Source organism: Oryzias latipes, chromosome 23 (assembly GCF_002234675.1).
Source record: "Oryzias latipes chromosome 23, ASM223467v1".
In the NCBI taxonomy this organism is placed as follows: Eukaryota; Metazoa; Chordata; class Actinopteri; order Beloniformes; family Adrianichthyidae; genus Oryzias; species Oryzias latipes.
This window is the reverse complement of record NC_019881.2, coordinates 3,280,005-3,303,487: the sequence shown is the minus strand read 5'-3', so window position 1 is coordinate 3,303,487 and position 23,483 is coordinate 3,280,005. Positions and strand designations below refer to the sequence as shown.

Here is a 23,483-nt window from a genome sequence, read left to right as displayed (position 1 = left end):
AAACTTGCATATTCCTGTGCAGGATTAGGGGTTAAAGGAAGCAGCTACTGTCAGGTTAAGGTGGAATTCACCCTGGACAGTTCAGGAGTCCATCAGAGGGCAACACAGATACAAACTACCACACACACTCGCTGCTACACCCAAGAGACAATCTAGAATCATCCGCCTGTGAAATGTGTTTTTGGACTGTGGGAGGAAACCCACACAGAACCTGCAAACTTCACATAGAAAGAACCCACCTGGGATTTGAACCAGGTGGGTTGTGAGTGCTAACCACTACACCTCTGTACAGTTGATTCCATAAAAATAAAAACATTGGTGATCCACCTAAAGAAAGGGAGAGCAAAGAGCCAAAAAAAACAGGCTAAGATGAGGACAAATGTCAGCTCACAACAATCAGTCAGACAGACATCCACTGTGTAAAAAAACAGGAATAAACACGTTTATTTGGGACATGGAGATGAAATGAACGTGTTTGTGAAGCCTTACAGGAACGTTTGGCTCAGTAATGTAAGTCAAGCCCTGCTTCACACTAGTTTGGGACAGAAGACGCTCTATGTTACTCAAATACTTCTGTGAGATGTTATAGCCAACACTGTCTGAAATAAACATAAAAAGCTTTCTGCACAAACTTGTCTCATTGGCCAGTGAGGAAGACAATGATATGTTTGTGCATTTGGTGTGAACGCGTTGAGCTTCACTTTATGGTAAAGTCCCGTTGAAATCTTTTTGTCTTTGCATTTTTCCTCTTCAGGATGCTGCTGCACACTGAGGCCTGCCCAGTCACTTTGCTCTTTAGGGATCGGATTGTTTTCTGTCAGACAAATGTCAATTAAAGCACAGGAATAAAATACCTTCTTACACACTTTATGGTTTTGTTAGACTTGCAAAGATGCAAAAAACAAAAAAAAAGTTGATAGCCAGATAGTTTGCTAAACAGATTTGGAGAACTTTGTTAACCTTACATGCCAGATAGAGTACACCAAAATGGAACTGTTCCTGCAGAAACTATTATTAAAAAGAAGTTAATTTTTTTGGTCATAAAGTACATCTATGTGTCTGTTTTAAACATAAATGCTGTGGGACATATGATCGGTATTTCTATCACCACAGATTTGAAAGCATATTAGCGTTCAGAGACTGTAATCTCTGCCTCAAACAAGATTTACTGTCCATGTTTCTCCTCGTGTCAAACAGGAAGATCTCCTGGTTTTAGAGGTCAGAGAGTTTACAGTGACCACTAAGGGTTAATTGGTGTGTGTGGGAGGGGGGCAGGTGGGGGGGGGGGAGTATAATCCTAAAGCCAGGAGACTCCTCCCAAATAAATTCAAACTGGGCATATTTTTGAGTTTTTTCTGAAATGTTCGTTCCTCATCCCTACATATATGAATACTTTGTTGACTTGGCGTGTCAATTACTAGTAAGCTAGTAAAATGAGGACATGGTTGACATAGCAGGTGATTCATCTTCTGATTGGCCAACGTTCTTTGGTCACAACTTTCAAATGGATGCAGGCTGTGTGCGGGCGAAAAACGATCAAACCTGAACGGGGTGCAAAGGTGCCCCGCATGAGATATCAAGGTCGTTGAACACTCAATGAGCCTGCAGTACGAAAAAGTTCATGCACATTGCTTTCTGTGGGTATGATGAGTGACAGCTCATATCGAAGACTTATACAACACGCAAGGGTTGGTCCCCCGGTGATGGTCAGGGGGGCGTTGGTGCGTACTGCCGGCCACGCCTCTGTCAGTGTGCCGTGGGGGTGGACAGACTGACACCCTGCATCAGTAGCTGAGCAAGTAGGAATGAGTAGTGAATGAATAATGGACACATTGTAAGCGGTTCGAGTGTCTGGAAAAGCGCAGATAAATCCAATCCATTATCATTACCTGTTCTACCCTTAACTCTTGTGCTATCCTAGGCACGTTAACGTTGGGAGTTGGGTCATCTAGACCCACAGACAGTGCTCTGAACCTTGTTTCTTCAATGACTTTTGATCTTCACTGGTGTCCATGGATTACATGAAATCTTTCCTCCTTTATCCACCTTTGTCATGGTAGGGAGAACACATCAATGGAAGGGTGGAGTCATCTAAGATAGCACAAGGGTTAAGAGGGGCTTTTTCCTGGCTACGATCCTCTTCAGGCCCAGACAACCATAAAAACCACAGCACCTGTACGAGTCAACCGCCGCACAGGTGCTGTGGCAATAGTTTTAATGACATTGTTTATCACGTCTATAGACCTCCTCTTTGGTCTCACTCTGCTCTCTCTCCATTCCTTGCACTCTAAATCTTACCTGTGCTGTCCCTCATTTTTGATCTGTTGTTGTTGTTCCAAATGAACACATTGACATCTCCTTAAACTGATAGTGCCAATGGGCTGGAGACTTTTTCACTCAAAGTCCCATATCCCTTGATCTATCTTCAACGCATTCCCAGTTGTCTTATAGTCATAATTATGCAATTTTTAGCCAAAATAAAAAGAAATTTGTGTTATTTTCCTGCACTACTCACTACCTAGTGCACTATATATAGTGGGTTCGCCATTTCGTAGTGCTATCCGAATCTAGAATTCCAAAATTTCCCAGGAGTCTCTGTGAAAAACTAGGGTGCATCGATGCTCACTAGATTGGCGAATATAAATTCGAATTCAAATTAATTTTATTTATAAAGCACCTTTCATGTCAAACAGACAGCTCAAGGTGCTTTCCATAGTAGACCATGATGCATTCCGTCTGAACAATTTTTGCCCAAAAAATGTATTTAAATGTATTTTTTTAATAAACCATCAACATTTTTATCTTCAGAAGACAGTAAACTCATAAATAATCATTGCAAAACGCTCACATTAATTAGGTTTTAACTTCGTGAAATCGATGATGTCATATTCGTTTAAAACAAACAAACAAAAAAGTGGTGAGCGTGGTGTCTGATTTGCTCAGACACCACGGTGGATGCATCAGAATAGAGCAGAGCAGGGAGCGTGAGGCCTGCCTTTACGTCACATCTACAAGCCTTTTCAAACTGCATTTTTTTCGTCTGCTCTTGATTTCCAATGATTTAAATAAATAAAAACTCCGAAATGTAAAGTGAAGTTTAAATTTCTTTATTATTCACGTCCTCCATCATCAGAAAACGGCTACAAGAACATCTTTGAACCATAGAGACTTCAGTGCGTTAGTCATTTTTAATTTAAAGCCAACAACATTAGAATGTATTGTTGTTGAAATCTGTATGACAACAGTAGAGTATTACCATCAGGACTGGAGCTTTCCAAAATCTCTTTGTCTTTATTCTTTTTTTCAATGAAGGTGTTTAGTGAGGAGCTTTACAGACTCAAAACATCTGTATTATACTGATTATTCATGGAGCGCATCCCCAGCGATAAACAAAGAAAAACGTTCGTTTTTACAACTTTATGCACTCTTTCTATATTTATGTTGTTTTAAATACATTTTTGTATTAGCTTTAAGCAATATGAGATACTAAAAATGTTGTATTTATATTCTACATTGACATAAATCTTCCCAATGTGTCTGGTAGCCAAAACTCAGTGATTGATGCTGCCACTGCTGTGTGAACTGAAGCTGAATGAATGCCTGTTTCTGCTGTCATCCATCTGTCCCGGGACCCACGTTGTCATTTTGTGTTACTCAGAGATAAACACAAAGTTTTTAGGACCAATACCGGGGCATCCACGCTATGAGAGAGTCCAGCGAGGTGCTATTTACAGCCCCCGGGGTTATGGCTCCGCTCTATCAGGGCCTGAAATAACATTATGTCAGAGACTTGTGGGAACAGGGCTCAGCCTCCGTGCAGCAGCCGAGCGCCGACGTTCCCGCCGAGGGTCCTGTGTGAGGCGGGAAAACCACGTGGGAAAAAGGCCCACTCGTGCAGGACTTGATCCAGCAAACATGAACTCAAGGTTTTTCATGTTTGACAGGTTCTCAGCAGCAGAGATTTAAAAACAACACGGCCATCAATCTCCAGGTTTCAACGAGGTAAAACACACGATGTCCTTGGGGTGATGGATGGTGAAACCCTTGTTTAAACAATGTCATGTTTTCTTACCATGGATGAATCAGCACCAACAGTTTTAGAGATGCCACATAAATGAACCCTTTTAAAGCAACTTTAACAGAAAAAAAGTGTTAAAATAATCAGCATTGCTGTGTTTAAGAGGAAATACCCAATAAAGGTCCTCATTTGGAAAGAAATCCAATGACAGCTGAGTCTTTTAGCTGCCAGTCATAACTCTGTTAACTGTTTTCAAGCAAAACTACTCAATATTATTAAAGAACTGTGGTTTTGTTGAACAAATGAGAGTTCTTTTGACAATACAGACTGCATCTGAACTACTTCAGTTGTTAAAAAAAAGTCTTCTTAATCGCATTTTTAATTAAAAAAGGCATCAAATAAAAAACACACAGTATGAAAAATCAGAACCGGTTTTGTTCAAACCTGTAGAATCCCCCCCCCCCCCCCCCCAAACTGTTTTGTTTTAGGTTGTTTTTCAAGACACAGTTACGATGTAATGGAGCCTTAAAAAGCTTTGCAGAGAAACAGAAGCTGTGACTACAAATCTAAATATTGTTGCCTCCATCTTTCAGAGATCGGAGCGAAATCCAGCCGTTTCACGTTTCTTCCTTTCACAAGGTCCGCAGCCCCAAGCCGTGAATTACTCATAAAAAAACAAACTCAAACTAGACACAACGGGACTTGAAAACATCCTCACATTTCGCTTTTTAAACATCACGAATAGCTGCTTTCATATATTTGCCCCCTGCACTAATCTTTTCTGAAAAAGAGTATTTAAAGCTGCTCTAGAATCACTGCTGGGTTTTTCTGGTGAAAACGCTTTACTTCTCACTGAAGCTTTAATATCTGGTTCCAGCTGACTATATTTACCACAGAAACATCTGGAAACAGACTTGTAGTTCTTCATTTTATTTGAACTTATCAAAGTATATTTTTATGGGAAAATGAAACAAACATGTTTACATAAAATACTGGATCCTACCTGTAAATACACCTATAAAAACTAAAGAAAAACAATCGTTCATTCATTCTCAAAGACCCACTCGTATAAACATTGTGGTTTTTGGTGTTTTTAGCATGTTCTTATAGTGTTTTTCTGATGATGGCGGAGATTAATTAAGAACATGAAGCTAAAAATGGCGTGTCTGAGAATTTCTTTAGTCAAATTGTTCAGGAGCAGAAACAGAAATGTCGTCTGAAAAAAGAGCTCATTTGCGACGTGGAAAAGACGGTGGGTGGACCACCAGCTCCCTGCTCTGCTCCATTCTGATGCATCCACGTATTATGTAGAAAAAATATACAATTGAAAAACGTTTCGATGTTTTATGGAGGAAAAACATGGGCAATCTCTGTTTAGGCCAACAAGCCATGATAAGTTCAGGAAGCCTCCAAACCAAAATGTGAGATCAGACGATTTTTAAACTCACACTTAAGACCCACGCTATCATGATGCTGTTTTTAGCTCAAATAAAAGAATCCTGTGTCGTTTTCCAGGACATAGTTTCTACAGAAATGCACCTCTGATGTGTTGGCGGCTGTTGGCAAGAAGTAAGCCCACCCACACTTCCCATCATCCATATGACAAGAGAGAGATGATTTTACCACATCTTCAGATTTTAGACCATCTCACTGTGAGAAACCTGGGCGTACTTTTTGACTCTGAGCTTAAGTTTTTTCCTCAAATCCAAACTGTCGTTATGACAGGATTTCACCATCTTGAAAACATTGCTAGAGCCTGTTCCTCTCTCTTGCCAGCACAGATGTAGGTGCCCAGAATTAACTTTGTTTTTTTTTTGGTTATTTTTTGTTTATGCTTTGATAGGTTTGATTTGTTGATCGCTTTATACTCTTTTTTGGCTTTTTTTGATTCTTTGTTTTTTCTCTTTTTGATCACAATATAATAAGTTGATTTAACAACCTTCTTTTTTCATTATTAAAACTTCAAATCACAAACTTCGTTATGCTTCATGGTTTTTTTGAGCACGTCATTCAATCCCTGGACCCAGCATCAGCCTCTCAGCGACTGTTTGGTTTTGAAGTCGCTACAACAGAGATGCTAATGTATGCTTTTATTATTAGTGGTTTAGCTTATTGTAATGCCCCGCTCTCTGGTTTACCCAAAGAGTCTCTTTCAAATTTCCCACTTCTACAGAACTTGTCGGCACGACTTCTGACGAGGGCGGGAACACATTACACCCACCACCACCACCACCCAGAACTCCTGGGGGGCTGGAGCTGCTCTCCTGGCGGTCCTGCTGGCCCTGGCCTGGGTGGCGGATGTGATTGCCCGGGGGGCGCCTGTTCTCTATCTGCTACCGTGTGGGTGTTGGGGGGTCTCGGTGTGGGGATGACTGGGCACTCTCCATCCTTCTTTTCACATTCCATCATCCACCTTAGAAGAACAGAAACACTCACTCGAGGACATGTGCTGTCTGACCTTTGCACAGGTGGTTGGTGTGACTGAATGAGATGTTTCACATGTGTTGGTCTGAAGGCTCAAGTATGCATGTGTGAGCATCGGTTGTATGGTGTACATGTTGCCATGTCTTGTATGTGAACATTTTTGGAGCCAACAGGTTTGTTTGTAACATTTGAGTGTGTGTGTGGACAGGCCCCGCCCCCTTTTAGACTTGTATGAAATCTGAACCTGGCTGTAATGATTGTGAACATTCAGCAACTTGTTGCTTAATTCCGGTGTGTGAGAAGATTCATAACCCGTACTGTAACAGTAAAATATGTCTAACAAAAGAGGCTTTCAGCTCTCATCTGTATGCTCAGCTGTTGGACAGGACAAGTAGAAAATAAATGATTAATAAAAAAAAAACATTGCAGCCTCACGGCTTTGATATGGACCCCTTGCTCTCCTGGTTTGGGCGGGAGGGCACTGTGGCCATGTTCTTACGGCCGAGCTGCTCCTGGTATGAAGAGATTCTCAAATACAGTTTCCTCACAGCAGAGTCAAGCCTTCAATTTCTGTTAGTAGTTACTTTTATCAGCATTCATTGATTGTGGGGTCATGGGTCGTATGTTTTAACGGAGCGGAGTGGGTGAAGGATGGGTTGGGTTTTTATTGTAATATTGTAATTTTTTTTCTAAATGTTTTTTTAGTGTTGAAGCGTTTTGTTGCGCAATGTATGAGAAGCACTTTTGTTTTTATATATAAAGTTTGATTTTTTTTTTTTTTAAGGATGGGTAGTTTATATAGCGTTTCATCTCTGCCATAAAGTGAAATAGCGTAAAGACAACTGAGCGGACGTATTCAGGAACTGAGTGGGCGAAACTCACAACCGCGCAGGCGCAATTCTAACCGAGCGACCCCGCATTTTACAACTGCACGCCTGCAATCCTAACTGAGCCGTGATCCCGCGCGGTCAGTTCTCCGTTGCGCCCTCACCAGGATTTGCGCACAGTGTTTAGGGGGCGTTTCTGTCACTTGGGGGGGACGGTATTCAGGGGTGTGTTTGTCACTTGGGGGCAGTAACCTTTCTGGTTGATCTGATTGGCCGAAATTTGAATGACTTATCTGATGGGGTAGGGGGCGGGACTTTCATTTTTCAGAGCAGGGGGGGGATAACAGGCGGCTCTTGAGCTGCATGCAGCTCTTTGCCTTATATCATATTTTCTATATACAGTACTTTCACGTTAACAAATGTGATTTTTTACATATAAAAATCACTAACTCACGTTTTTTTTGTGCTATAGGTTTTTCTCTTGCATGATTTATGCCTTTATGCGTCAAAAAAAACTGCTGCACTTTCCTACATTGGTCTTGGGTCATTGGTTAAGGTTTTAATATATTGCTTATAACGTTATATATATAGGACACAAGCCTTTTTGTTTCAATAAATTGGAATAGTTAAAAACATGAATCGTAATAACGTTACAGTTAGGTAAGAAATATCTTTGAAAATGATCTTTTCATTCTGCTTAATCTGCATTTATTGATTCCTTTTCCAAACTTTTTGGGCTGGAGGAAACCTCAGCATTTAAGCTTTTCTTTTTGGTCAGATGCATTGTTTTGTTTGATTTTTAAAATAAAGCATTATTTTACGTTGTGTATTATTGCAATGTCTTACTGTTATTGATAGGTATTATTAGACTGTGCTCCATGTAGGTGAATGCACACAGAGATGCCTGCAGAGATGTAATTGAAATATTTACAATCTTTATGCCTTTATGCTTCCTGTCACACATTTTGACCAAGAGAAGTCTCCCAGGTTACACCCTCATTCATATCTAATACTGGATGAATTGGTCTACATGAGCTGCCTTTTAACTCACCAGCGGTATCTTGTTGAATGACAGCCAGGGAGTGGAGGCAGCATGAAGATGGATCTTGGTTGCTCCTTTGTTATGCAACAGCTGCACAAAAGTGCTTTTGAATCCCGGCTCTGCTGTTTGCTGTCTCAGGTCGTGACCTCCTTGCTCTTTCAAAACGCAGCTGAATGTAAAGCAGGCGAGATGAGAACCAGCACCTTCAAGTTTCTCTCCAACAGAAGTGGAACACACTCTCTACGTGAAGGAATGAGCCTTTAGACCTGGTGGAGGAGCTTAAGTTTCTGAGTGTTTTGATCACAAGGGAGAGAGGGGCAGGGCGTGTCACCGACTGATGGATTGGTGTCGGATCTGCAGTAATGCAGATTGCAAATCAGTTCCTCAGATGATGAGGAGTTAGAAGGCGAACCTCTCAATTAACCTCACAGTTTGCGTCCTGGCCTCATCTTTGGCCTTGAACTGTAAAGCTATGTGCACACTGGGCATTCGTTTAGCCCATGTTGTTCACACTGGACAGGCAGGGAGGGGCTTTTTCTTCTTTTTGTTTTTGTTTTTACTGTTTACCAGCGCATATCCACCACCTACAGTTGGAAGAGGCTTGAAGTGAAATGTCAAAGTGATGCAAATCTGGTGAATCTAGCTCCTGTTTTTTTCTTTGCCAGCTCTATTCCGATACATGAAAGACTTTGTGTCATAGAATTACAGTCGGGCACAAAACGCAATTATTCATTTCTCCTCCATGATTTATTTTCAAACGGTTGGTACTTCCGTGAATTAAAACAGAAGTCATCGATATGTCACTACCCAATCCGAGTCCCTGTTTGGTCAAAGTTCGACCTGGTTTAACTTTCAATGCGCGTTCAATCGCCACGCGTTTTGTACTTAGAACCCGAAAACTGTTGAAAAAAACTTGAACGCTGGAGTTTTGAATGCAGAAGCCCCAAACGTGCGTATTCATTGGAAGTGGTGGCTTGAGCGCACGTTGCTGAGGCCGGTGTGCACGTGGCCTTAGAAAAAAAACATCAAAGGTAGAAGCGATGTCTTGTTTGTGGCCTTGGAAGCAGTGGTGTACTTTTTCTCCCTGTTTCCCCAACATTTTTTCCTCTCATTTTTTGCCGGTAACCACGTCCATGGAGCTGCTGTGATGGACTGTCCCTCGGGTAGGTAAGTTAAAAACTTGTTATGCAGTTGCAGACCTTTGCAGAGAGACGGGGGATTCTCTCAGAGATGGGTTCTACATAGCAGCAATGCAGAAGGATCTCAGGAAAGAGCTGTTACTCTTCTCCACTGACAGGATAGAGTTGTAGTCACTGGACTTGTGCCACACTGCCACTGAAACGCTTGTTAGTGAGGTGTAACTGCCATGAAGGAGACCCCAGTGAAGATGGAGAGATTATATCTTAGATCAGGAATAAGGAAAAGTCTGGGAATCTTTGCTGTTGCCCCCATGATCCAAACCCAGACAAGTGGGAGGTTATGGATTGATGGATAGTCAGTGGCGACCTGGCAGGGTGTAGCCCGTCTTTGCCTTACAGTAGCTGGGATAAACTCTGGTGACCCTGAAAGGGATTAAACGAGTTTAGAAATGGATGAATTGATGAATAAATATACACAGAGAGAGTCATGACGGGTTCATAGGTGTTCGAAGTTCAAAAGTGAGATGATGCTAAATGGTCATCTAACAACAAGCGACGGATGAGTCATAGTTTGTCTAGAAACCTCTTGATCTGCATCTACCATGTTTCCACATAGATTTTCTCCAATTCTTTTTGGTTGTAGCTCATAAATCGGATGGTTTTCTTATTTATTTTTTTTACATTGGGCCTTCTAGTAGAAACTGTCCATATGATAGATTCGACTGCCCAATGACCCTACACATATCTCTTCCCAGTAAACCTTGAGTTCTTTCCAGTTGCAGAGACCCATGATCAAAAGCTAAATAAAAATCTTGAAATAACACATGTGGACTGCAGCAAAGTTTATTCGATTAGATGGGCTTTACGTCTGGATTCACATTGGTCCATTTGACTTTGATTTAACAGTTCAACGTTGCAACACAAAGCCAGATTTCATAAAGGGAAAACTAGGGAGTGTATATTTGTGTTTGACTGTGTGTACACACACCCTTCCTGCAGTAAGAGCTCATTATGACAGAAACAATGTTTCCTATGTAGTCAATGTGCTCTGAGAACAGAGCAAACACACATATGCACAGGCCAAGTGGGTGGTCAATGGTGCCTTTAGCTCCAGGTGTTCAATCGTCTGCAAAACTACCTTCACACCTCAGAACATTTCACCTGCCAATCAACCCGGCGGTGATTAACATGCCATTTCCTCTTTTTTTCATTTGTCCTTCATGTTTATCCACATCGGGAAGCTCTCACCCTCTGTCATTTCCACATGTTCTACTTTCATGTCTGAATGTGGTGCAGCCTCTTACAACCAGGGCCAACGTCAACAGCAACTGCAGTGCTGCACTTAAATCCCTTAAGACTTTGAGCTCTTTTTTTCCACCTCTAGATCTGTTCTTTGGCAGCTGCTCTCTTTTCTTCCGCCTTTCAGTGTCAGCGACCTGCTCTGCTGGACACACTTAGGAGGAAAGCCCTGCAATACTCATTTCTAACTATTACACAAAGTTATCTTTAAACTTGGCACAGGTCGTCAAAGTTTAGTCTGGTTAATTGGAAGCAGTTTAGCACCATTGTAACAGCTAACCCGAATGGGCTTTATTTAAAGTTGTCAAACATATGAAATTAGATCCTACCATCTGTTAATTAGAAGGTTTTTGGCAGGTTCTAGGTGACCTAAAAGCCTTTTAGTAGGCAACATTCCTACACCTTTCATAAATTATGATGTGTTTTTCTCATCAATGGGCTTGTCTTTAAGATAGTGCAATGTCAGTCCCTCATAAGCATTCCAAGACGGGGGGATGAGTCTGCTTATAGAGACGAGGTGGATCAGTTGACGATGTGGAGTAGGGAGAACAATCTGCTCCTCAATACCACAAAGACCAAGGAAGCATTATTGACTTCAGGAGGAAGAAAACCGCTGTTTCTCCACTGTTTATCAGCGGGGTCTGTGTGGAGAGAGTGCCAGACTTCCGCTTCTTGGGGGTCCACATAGAGGAGGATCTAACCTGGGGAGTAAACAACTGTGAGCTGCTAAAAGAGGCCCAGCAGAGACTGCACTTCCTAAGGGTGCTTAGGAAGAACAACATCTCCCAGAGATTGCTGGTGTCCTTTTATCGATGCTCCATTGAGAGCATCCTCACGTATTGTGTTTGTGTGTGGTTCAGCAGATGCACAGTGGCTCAGAGGAAAGCTCTCCAGAGGGTCATTAACACGGCACAGAGGATCACCGGCTGCCCTCTCCTCCCTCTTGAAGAACTCCACAGCTCGCGCTGCCTCAAAAAAGCCCAGGAGATTCTTAAGGACACTTCACACCCTAGACACTCCCTCTTTGAACTGTTGCCATCAAGGAGAAGGTTCAGGTCAATCAAAACAAGGACTGACAGATTTAAGGAAAGTTTTTATCCCGTAGCAATAACTACATTAAACGCTGCAAAGAACAAGCCATGAATGGAAATATGACAGAATGTTCACGCGTGTGTGGGTTATGTCTGCTGTTTAAGTCAGTCCGTATTTTATATTGTTTTTATACTATTTATTGTGATTTTATTTTTACTATTTGACTATTTTGCACCTTAATCTCGTTGTACAATGTTGCAATGTCAATAAAGACTATCTATCTATCTATCTACATATGCCAGACCATAATGGTGTGGTGTTCTATTGGCCCGACATGCTCAACTAACACGGGACAACCAAACCCAAAACACATGTAAGTGTCAACTAAGGACAGAGGAATAACATCTTGGCAATAAGTATGTCGTCTTTAAATCTACGTCACTCAAGATAACAATGCAGAAAGTTAAGAATCTTAGATCGTAGTGTAATCCCAGGTCTTTATATTTTTATCCAGCATGCATGATTTCCAGTTTTTTGTCTGTTGGGGGAATTTCATTCCTTTTTTTTCTATCCTCCTATAAAATAAAGATAAACATCACTTTCTGGCTGCCCTTGTGCTCACCTTTGACACAATCCCTAAGTAAAACTACCTGCAGGCGATGCTGTCATCACATCACCCATTTTAAAACATGATTTATGCTCTTTTGGAACGACCTCCAGAAACATAAACTATTGGAAAGCTGTAGCCTGCAAACAATGTTTCTAAACCCTACTTATCGTAACTTTATTGGCTGGACACAATGGTTTTTAATAGTGACAAAAAAATGTCGTATTTGTGTATGTTTGGCGCTTTATTGTAGCAGTCTCTTTCTTTATAATTAATTCAACTGTGTCCTTCATAATCAAGTACACCCAAAGCCTTTTAAATGTAAGCACCCATCTCGTCAACTCATTGGACGTGTTGCTTATCTGCTTTCCTCAGTAGCCTGACAAGTGTAAATCTGCTTTCATAATAGGGGATTATCACTCCTGATCCAGGCTTTGAGTGAGCATTTCCTTAAAACAGCTTTACACTTTGTGAAATCCCCGGGTCACTTGAAGCCACAGCCTTTCCTGATCCATTCCAGCCTTTTCCCAACACTGCCTGGCGGTAAACCAAACCCATCGGCACAGATTGGCTGTTGTATCACTTATGTGACTGAATTTATCACCATCCCCTTAGTAAAGGACAAGGATAATAGGAATAAACAGAGTGGCTTTTGAGAACCTTAATGAATTTTAAAGAGACCATCAAGTCAGTAGATAAGATCAGGAATTGTTACTGCTATCACTGCTGTCGTTGGATAAAAGACACAGGATTGTTCTGTTTATACTGTAAAAACTGATAAATAAGTCCTTAGATACTGGAAATTAGGGCTGCGGATTATTACTTATATGGTGATGCGAATTGCTTGACGTGTCAAGATCAACGATTTAAAAAATCCAGCCCGAATTCTTTCTATTTATTCTAAATATGTATGCATGGTTCCTTTCAGGCTATGTCTGTCCGTTGACTGAATGAATGGAAATTAAAATATATATCTAATCACCATCATTTATACCTTTATCTAGAACAGGAAATCAGATTTAACAAAACATTACAAATAAAAACATAAAGATTTTAAAGGAAAAGTCTCTGCTTAACAAACTATTCTTCACTTTAGAGCCATAATTACATTGCCTGAAATTTATTTTCAGTACAATATTCTATATTTATACAGATTGGAAATCCGCGATCTCCAACCTACAAAGATTCGTATTAAAATTTTCTGGAATCGATCGCAAATATTGAAACATTCAGAAACTCATTACAGACCTACCGGAGATGTTGCTGGTGACACGAAATAAAACAAGCTGATAACTCTAACTAACATACTAACTTCTCAACCGTTTTAATTTCCATGATGACATTGGATTCTGAAGCGGAGTAAAGCAGCTTTGCGCTGACATTTACGCTACAAATCAGCACAGTAGTTCTTCTAAACTCAGGATCAGTTGGAATCATGGAAATTGTGTTGAATTAAAAAAAAAACCATCAACCCCGGAGCTAGAGCTCTGAGGTTGAAGGGTTACGAAACAACCAAGAACTCTTTTAATTTCCTTTTGCAGAAGACAGGCTTGGTCTAGTTTGTCTCCTTAAACATATTGTAAATAGTGAGTAAATTGCTAACAATTAATGCATCAATACTTTCAAATGGAATTTTTGTATTTGCTGTTTGTGTTTTCTGCTCACCAAATCTTTAACAGGTTAGTCCTGCTATCACCAATCGCAGTGACCTAATTGTTACTGACCTGGACCACTGGTTCAAGTGTCAGTGGTTCACAGGACCAGCCGCATCAATCCTGGGATGGACAGAAGCTCATCAACATTTGTCCCACCCTCATTAGCCCTACTATGGTGCCCTTGAGCAAGGCCGTTGACCCCAATTGTTTCGTTGGAACTTCAGAGTGGGCACAGGTGTGTCTGTCTTGTTGTGAGTAGCTCCAAGGCGTGAGTGGGAAACTGCACACGTCAACAGTGTCCTCAATAAACACAATTTCCAAGAGGACATCCCCTGAATAAATAAAGATTTAAAAATGTGTTACAACAGTGGGTCCTAAATTACCCCAGCCGTATGGCACGAGGCCAGTCGATGCATGTGTGTTGCTAATCGGTTGGTGTAAAGACAACTTTTATGTCGTTCACATTCCACTGACTTTTACAATGCAAAAGAGCATCAATGTCAGCAAACGGGTGCTTGGCTTAAGCCCAGGTGTTTTTTGGGTGTAACTCAAGTATGCCTTGCTGCTTGTCAGGTTTAGATCCCAAAAAAGGTTTTGTGGCAGGCATTGGGTTTTTAATCAGGCTGCTTCAAGCTGGAATACTGCTAGTTGTTGTCGTTAAAATGATAGTTTTCCAGCAATAACTGGGTAGTGGGTTCTTTTAGGCAGTCTTGACTATTCCAGAATAACCTTTTGTGAAAGAGAAGTTCATATGTGTTACGAACTGCTGCGGAAACAACAAGGAATAGTGAAAAAAAAGTACTGTAAATCAAGACTTTGCCCACTGTAAGCACATTGGGGGTAAATGCACTGTAGAATTTTACTCTTTGTCATTGTTCTCTATTAGTTCTTGTTAGGATTAAACTACGTTCATTTAGTTCATGTTAGCCATACCTTATTGTTAAATAATGTGTTGTGTTGTTAGATTTTGTGTTTTTGATGCCAACACCATGAGTATGATGAGAGGGAATCTAAGACTTTACTTCAGCGTACATCTATGGTACAGCACCAGAATAGAGTACTTCGATATTTCTTAATTTTTTACATGTAAGCATTATTTACAGGTCTGAATTGTATCCAAACACAAACTTTGTTCATGTCTAGCATTGAGTGCACCCTCCCACTTCAAACTTTTCATTGACATGGCAAACATTCACATCGTACAGAGATCTAGCTGTCCTTGCTCTCACAGGGATTCCTAGTGGGGGGCCATTAGGAAGTGTGTGGCAGCCATAACTGGAGTAGATCTGGGCTGATCTTCAAGGAGCAATACAGGCTCTGACTCTTGTCGGTTCACCATCTGCAGGAGGGGCCGCAGGCTGTGTTGTAATGTGGAATCGGAAGGCAGAGGTTTCGCTGTTTCAAATTCCAGCAAATAAATGGTTGGCTGGTTTCTTCCATCCATCTTCTGGACCCGCTAAATCCTTTTTTTTTTTGGTTCGACCCAACTGCTGTTGAGAAAAGGCAGGGTAGAGTTTACCAGTGGGTTGTAGGACCACACAAACACACTCACATTCAGGGACAAATGAAATCAGTCGATTACTCTATGAGGTAGGTTTTTAGACTGTGGGGGGGAAGGCAGAGAAAACCCTCACATGCATAAAGAGAACATGCAAGTTCCACTCCGACAAGTCCCAGTTGAGAAATGAATCTGGGCCTTTTCGCTGTGAGGCAAGAGGGCTAAACACTAGCACACTAGAGCACAGAGAGGACAACTTTTGATGCAACTCTAAAATTTTATGTGAATCATGGAAAACCACAGTTTTCTCTCTCATTGTATTAGCAGCATCAGACTATAACTCCATCATGCTGCAACTGAAGTGTAAAAAGTCTGTCCAGGAAGCAAAATAAATGATTATTGATTCACCATCTAATTAGTTATTGCTGTTGTGTCAAACACTGAACATACCATTGAGTCCCAGGCAGAGTTACACTTCCTACTTTGGTAATCCTTGTGCTATCCTAGGCACTTTAACATTGGGAGTTGGGTCATCTAGACCCACTAGACAGTCCTCTGAACCTTTTTTCTTCAATGATTTGTGATCTTCACTGGTGTCCATGGATTACATGAAATCTTTCCACCTTTATCCACCTTTGTCATGGTAGGGAGAACACGTCAATGCAAGGGTGGGGTCATCTAAGATAGCACAAGGGTTAAAAGAGCTCAAGGAAGGTTGGTCAGTGTTGCCAGATAGAGTCACAGCTTTCCAGCCCAAAAGTCATCTGAAAACCACCAGACCCAGCCAAAACCACCCAACGGGGTGGGGGGTGGGCACACACACGCACATATTTATATATAAAACGGGATCTAACTGGACTGCTTTAGCACCCGATCTGGTGATTTTTCAAAATAAAAGATTTCTCAAAATAAAAGATATTTCAGACTAATAATAAAAGCAGTACAGTATTGTATATTTCTTCAGCGGACCGGCCTTCTTCCATTCATTTTCTTAACCCGCTCTAACCTGCGTGCGGCTCTTTCATCCTTGTGCTGCTGCGCTTGCGCCAGAGCGCCCCGACTATCGTGTCAACCTGCTGCTATCATGACTGTATTTTGCACTCTCTGTGTGGAAAACACTGAGGAGCGCGGGGGAAAACAACTCTCAAGTGCAGAGGAAATGAACAACAGGTGAACAGGTAGAGAGGAAAAACAGGTAGGCTTCAAACTCTGCAGAGATGGAAACACGGGCGTCAGATTCAGACGCAGCTTTCACTGGGGGAGTTGAAGCAGAGACTTTCTCTGGGATGATTTAATGAACTCAAACATGGAAACATGATTAACAAATAGAACTCTTCAAAATAATAAACCTGATCTCTCCACATTCTCCGTGTCTACTATGCATTGAAATACACAGACACCTCTCCATGTAGCGATCACACGATAACTTTAGCTGGTAGCTCCGCCCACACGCGGCCGCTGTATCAATCTTTAAAGAACACAATTTTTAAGAGACGGGGCGTTGCACACCCCCAACAACAGGTCAGATGACAGAGCAGGAAGCAACAAAGCAACACAAAGGCAAAATATTGGATCTGGTGGCAGTAGAAAACACTTACTGGGGTAAATAGAGCCCCCCTCTCACCCAAAAAACAAACAAACAAAAAAAACAATGGAAGATGATTATTGTACCAAAAAAAATACATTAAAGTTATTCCAAAAAGGCCTACCAAAATCAAGACCGCCATGGGTTTATGTTGGATAAAAAATGTCATTATTCAAAGTGATATTCATTTAATATTCATTTAATACAGATAACTGGACAGTCGTTGTTTTGTAATTTGTTTGTCTAGATTGTCCCATGTAATCATCCTTATTTATTTGATTAATTCAGTTGTGCCACCATCCAATGCACACGTTCATCAAGCTCACTGACATTATAGTAGGAGAGGAAGAAAAAATACTGATGCACTATCCTCCCATATCATTGAGGTAAAGGTTTTTGCCAAATGTTGAGTTCTGGTTCCTTTGGCTAATGGAACCTTATGCATCTGCGAAATAAGAGTACGCCTGTGGGTAAACCTTTACTTAGGTCGGTTGACAACAATTTCTCATTTACAGGTGCAGAGATAGAGCTGCCAACCTCTGATGGGAAGATTGCAGATTCGGTTCCCGACTTGCCTGCCCATGTGTTGAAGTGTCCAAGACCCCATATTGCTTCCTGGTGGTAATAGGTCGGCACCTGTGTCAGGCAATGTAACCGCCATCAGTGTGTGTGCGCATAGGTGAAGAAGACTTTGACCGTAAAGCGCTTCTAAGGCGGTAGTTCCCATAGTTGAATCTTGCTCTCGACTTTTTCTGCACCACATTCAATACCAACATATGAAAGACTTGGTGTCATATCACTGGCGTCGGACACAAACTGTAACTATTGGTTGGTACTTCTGTGTTTTGTATAGGACGCTACTCATACGTAACTATCCAATCAGATTCTTTGATTAGTCAAAGTTCAACTGGTTTAACTTTTCTTACGCTTTCAATGGCGGCACTTTTGTATGTAGAGCCCAAAAATGGAAAAAAAATCATATACTCGTATATGTACAGACTTTATAGGAAGCAGGCAGAACGCGCATTGTGTGAACGTAACATGAGACATAAGTTTATTTGACCACAAAAGAAAAGCAAGCTTACGTCAGTGGGTCAGTCCTAATGTACTTTTACAAAAAATGTTGTTTACATCCTTGGATTTTACATTTATGCCAACTGTAAACAGGAATTTATTTTTCTCTGCTATTCTGTTTTATCTTATAATTGTCTAAAAAATGACCCACTAACTTTAGGTATGGTCTTTTAATTGACATGTTACAGATTTTCACATATTTGGCGTTACCCATCAACTGCAAGGTTAAGTTAAGTCATCTATTTATACATTTTTCAAAAGCATTGGTTGTATATGTGGCCAAGATGGCAAATGTCTCCTGCTAAAGTAAGAAACTGGTTTCAAATCAGCCCCTCATATGGTCATGTGACCGCATACAAACATCCATTTATCGTTGAGTCATGTTTCTGATTTTTTGTGTCAGCTTGGAGATAGTAGTCCATACTAGTCTTTTGATAGAACAAAGAAACTAAACATAGCAGATCAACATTGTTTTGGACAATGGGTTGCCCATAACTTGTCATAAACTTGATTCTTTTGAATTAGTTTGCATTCGGCCCGCCCCCTGAGGGAGCCATGGGCTACAATGGCCACAGCTGTTCCATTTGGGGTTATGACCCCCAATCCAGCCCTTTCATGTTGAACTTTGACTGAGAAGTCTTTGGGTTTACTTCTTCAGTGTTTGGGATGACACGGCCATTGATTTGAGCTGGCTACCAATGCACAAAATCCTTAACATTTGAAATAGTATTAGATTAAATTAGTTCCACTTTATGAAATAGAGATTTTTATTAGAAGGAAGAAACAAAAATAGCTCATGACAATAGGTGAAAGTAATAGGACAAATCCAGGCGGTGAATGGAATAATCAAAGAATGGCGTTTTCCTGAAATCCACCGGTCACCAGCAAATAACTCCACAAGAGGAATTTTATTTGGATTGGTTTGGTCAGCCCTGCCTCCCAATGGAAGGAAAGCGACTCTGCGTAACACAATAAAGCTGTCGTCAGCTGTGAAAACGGTGAAATTGCATAGCAAGACAGTTTTTGCATTTGGTGGTACAAGTCTGGCAACATTCTATCCAGTCCCACGTCTTTTTAATGCTTGGGATTTGGGCTTGATATTTGACAAAGGAACACTTTTTAGGTTCACTACCACAACATTTATGGCAACAGTTTTTCTTACCATACTCTTGCTCTGCAACCTTACCACTTAAGGCACATGTAAAGTTGAACTGTGAAGCACCTTTGCGTTGCGGTCTGTTTCATTAAGTTTGTCTCATTCCTTTTTCTAAACATCTGTCCTTTGGAAGACATGTTATTTCAATAAATAACACAAATATACATCCTATATAGATTGATAAACATGTATAAACTACATGCATTTCATATAATTTAAATAATTTATATGTACACTTCTCCCTCACATGCTCAGCCCCTCGCAGGTCAGTTCTTCCTCAACAGCCTTTTAACAGAAAATTGAAATGGACCCAAGGTTATTTTAGCAGCACTGTTGTAGCAGAGTGTCGCCGTTAACCACACTGTCCTGTACATTGAACAGGAAATGGAATTCCTAACAGGAAGTCCAACCACAAACTGGTAGTCCGTGTCACAGTCTGTACCGGTCCTTTATGTCTTGCGACGTTTCTTTGACAATGCACAGACACAAGAAGTATTGATGCGTATCCAAGTCCAGCTTGGTCTGTTATTAGTCTGTGTGAATGCTCGGACATATGTCTGTGTGGTCTTGCACTTTGAGTTCCAGTTCTTGTTATCAATGCCTCTGCACACATTGTGCTTGGAAGGGTTACAGTACGTCTCATAAAAATACTGACTGAAAACCTTTCCTTTAGGGCCTGTAAAAGTGCGTAGAACAGTTACACGGTTTCCTTTATCGTCCACGGCGTCAGTTTTATTTTTCACCCACTCGCTTTTGCTGTCACAAACAGAAAACTCGGCACTGTAGCTCCTATGTTTGATGTCACGTTTCTTTCGCGCCTTGTTAGATGACGGACTCCTGTCCATAACCCCACTCACAAAGTCATCCGAGGGGTACAGAGGCGGCGGGTGCAGTGGTGGGTGTTCGCTCAGCAGAACCCGAGATGAACTGTACCGCCTCTGCTTCCTGAAGAGTTCTGAGTTCAACAGCATCACCAGCTGGTCATCGTTCTCCAACGTCTCCACATCGACGCGCTCCTCTGAGGGGAAGTTTTCGTCCTGCAGGTGAGGTAGAGTATCTCTCAAACCCATTTCTCTGCTTCTCTCCTGCTGGCTCTGGTTGACCCTGGTCTTCCCTCGGGTCAGATCTGCCTGCAGCAGCTGGGTGATGAGAGAGTTTACAGGGTCGGGACTCGACTGCTGCTGCTCCTGCCGACTGCTGTCCATGTTGGTTGCCTGGATACCATATAGGTATACTAGGACCATCACATAGAGCAGGATGGACATCACTAGATTCACCTGTAGGATCTGGAAAGACAGACACACAGAGACATTTAGGGTTTCAGCACAAGTTTTTTTATGATTCAATCTCAAGAAAATCTCATTCCGATCATCTTTTGATCTATTTTCAAACGGTTCCCAGTGGTCTTTTAATTATGGTTATGCTGTTTTTAGGCAAATTTAAAATGACAAATGACTGTTTCGTTTTCTAAGACAGTTTCTGCAGAGCTGGAGTAGCTCAATAGAAACTTGCCTCTGAGTAACTTCCCGTCATCTCTTTTAGGGTTGGGCGATGTCCCCTAATTTGGCCGTTGACGATGTTTGCTGTCAACCATCGGGATGGACGATGACATCGTCGGGGGGGGGGGGGGGGGGGGGGGGTATTTTTACATTTTTCTTTCTTATATAACTGCTATTCGTTATTTTGCTTTTTTCATTTTATTTCCCAACTAATGGTTAATCCGCGATGATCCAGTATAAACTGAGGGAAGTGACTTTAACAGAAAAAGTAACAAGCAAAATAGAAAAGAAGTGGTCCGCTCCCGCACTTAACTAGCGAAGTGGACCGGCGGAGGGCGGAGTTACAGCTTTATGTTTGATGGGAAGGGGGGGGGGGTACATGAGCGGTATGTGTGGGAGATTTAAGACTGCGATCCGTCCCGCAGCTCTAGGGGTACGAGCTATCAAACTCAGAACCGGGTCTAAACGTGTGTCTGAGCACAGCTCGGATCGTCAGCAGACACACAGCGGTTTGAGCTTCAAAGCAGAAATTTCGCTCAGTCCTTAGAAAACATTCAATCAATCACGTGGATTTGTGTTTCCAGTCGTGTCCCGACTAAATAAAGGCTGATGTTATTCACAGGATGCAGCGCCACCCAAAGCTAATGTTGTTAGCCCGTGTTAGCATACTGCTAATCCTGGCTACGTTCAGAAAAAGCACTGACCACACGGATTAAAATTCAAATGATGAGCGAACAGGTGTTTCATAATAACCGTAACATTATTAAAAGCATGTTTAGAAGGTCATCTTGTATTTTACCGAGCTGACATGTCAATGTATATAGCTGCTCGGTGCTGTTATCGTTTTGTATTGAATTGTTACCTTCAATAAAGTTTGGAAAAAAAGCCGCTCGGCGGAAGTTGTATCCTCTTCCGGTTTTCAAACTGCGCATGTGCGAATACAGCGCGTGTGCGAATGATTTATTCCGACCGAAATTGTGACCTTAGTGAACGTTTTTATATTCTGAAAACATTTTTCTGGGCCCATGTACACGGTTGGATTCTAATCCGACCATTGATCCCATCAAGATATTTTGTACATGTAACCGCGGCTTATGGTGTCGACGCGCAACGTGGCGGGGGCGTGGCATCACGATGGTGGTCTCTCCATCGGGATGTCAGTCACCCATCACGATGGACGATGATATCGTCCATCGGCACAACCCTAATCTCTTTGTTTATATGCTCTCCCGCTAGCTTACAGCCCCCTCACAACCCCAACCTAACATTAGCGGTGCAACAAAAATGACAAGCAACGTTGGAGCTATCCAGCCGTACAGTTTAGATCTGGATTCCAGCTCAGACGAGGAAAACTAAGATGTTAATGGATCTATTTGTCTGCAGATGAATCAATCAGAATGGAGCAGAGCAGGGACCTTGAGGTCCAACAATTAGACCACCCACGTAGAAAATAAGATCGATTTCATCATCAGAACAGCATGTTTAAAAAAAAACAAAAAAAAACAACCATTTTCATTAATGTGTTTTTTTTAATGACTACCACTAAGTGATTGTTTTGTGTAAATTCACCAAAATTCTGAAAAATACTCCTTGAAAAAGTTGCAACAAACACATATTGTGATTTTTGAAAATGTTTCTGGTTATGGCATGACAAATGCGTCCTTAAATAATGACCGGGGGTTTAAGGGTACCAAAGTGTCCTACTTTGAAGCTCTTAATCCCTTAACCTATTGTGAGGGAGAACTTTGAAAACACGATGTAAATACCTGCAGTTCTTCTCCTGTCTGAGACCCAACATGCACTTTTATGAACTAACAAGTTGGAGCTCGAACAACATACCTTTCTTCCAGAGAAGACCAATGGCTCTACAAGTTTCAAACTGTCTGAGAGACATCGGTGACACGAACACTTTCCTGTTCTCTACAACTTGTTGACACTGTTGGTTTCACTGTTTTAACAACTCTGAGAGCTTCTCGTCCCTGGGGGCTGTTTACCATCCTGCCTTCACCCTGCAGTCATTCAACTCTTCTCCAGAAATGCATTTTTAAAGTATTACAATTCATTTTCCCTACCTTTTTTTTCTGATGGCATAAATTTGAATAATAAAACTCTTATGGCTTGCAATCAAAAATGATGTGCTTGCAATGGTTTTGTCCCTCCAAAATAAACATTCTTTAATATTTTGATGTATCTTTACAGAGTCCTCTTATCTGCAGACAAATGCTGTTTTGCATGCTTGCACAAGTCAGGGTGTTCCTGAGAAACGCACACCCTTCTTTCACTGCACGATTAGCTCAATTAAAAGGACACATAAGTTGCCATTTTCTATTGATGCTTTACTAAAGATTTAATAGGCTTATGAATAACTGGGAATTTTTGCTCCTTGAAACCAGTTTTAAAATAAAAAAGACAGATTTTCTAAGATGCAGACAAAGGTCAATAACTTCTCTGTACCCTTTTTACGTTTTAGCCACATTGTTCAATCACTCCAGTCCTGTTTGGTCGTATTGAAATAATATTGATCATTTTTTATGTATTTCTATATGCATATTTTGTAAACCAATTCAATGTAACATTTGTTAAAATGCAAATCAAACTTCAGGAAGCTATAGCATATTACAAAGCCTT

General features: G+C 41.3%; 1 protein-coding gene across 3 annotated transcripts in view; it reads right to left on the bottom strand.

Moving 5' to 3' along the window:
- Positions 1–18,949: 18,949 nt before the first annotated feature.
- Positions 18,950–23,483, bottom strand: part of ntf3 (neurotrophin 3) — a 53,641-nt gene continuing 49,107 nt past the window's right edge. For all 3 annotated transcript variants that reach the window (XM_011490875.3, XM_020714203.2, XM_020714204.2), the window contains one exon: positions 18,950–20,642. In XM_011490875.3, the coding sequence (XP_011489177.1) occupies positions 19,806–20,642 (837 nt within the window). In that variant the 3' untranslated portion in view covers positions 18,950–19,805. The remainder of the gene's footprint in view (positions 20,643–23,483) is intronic.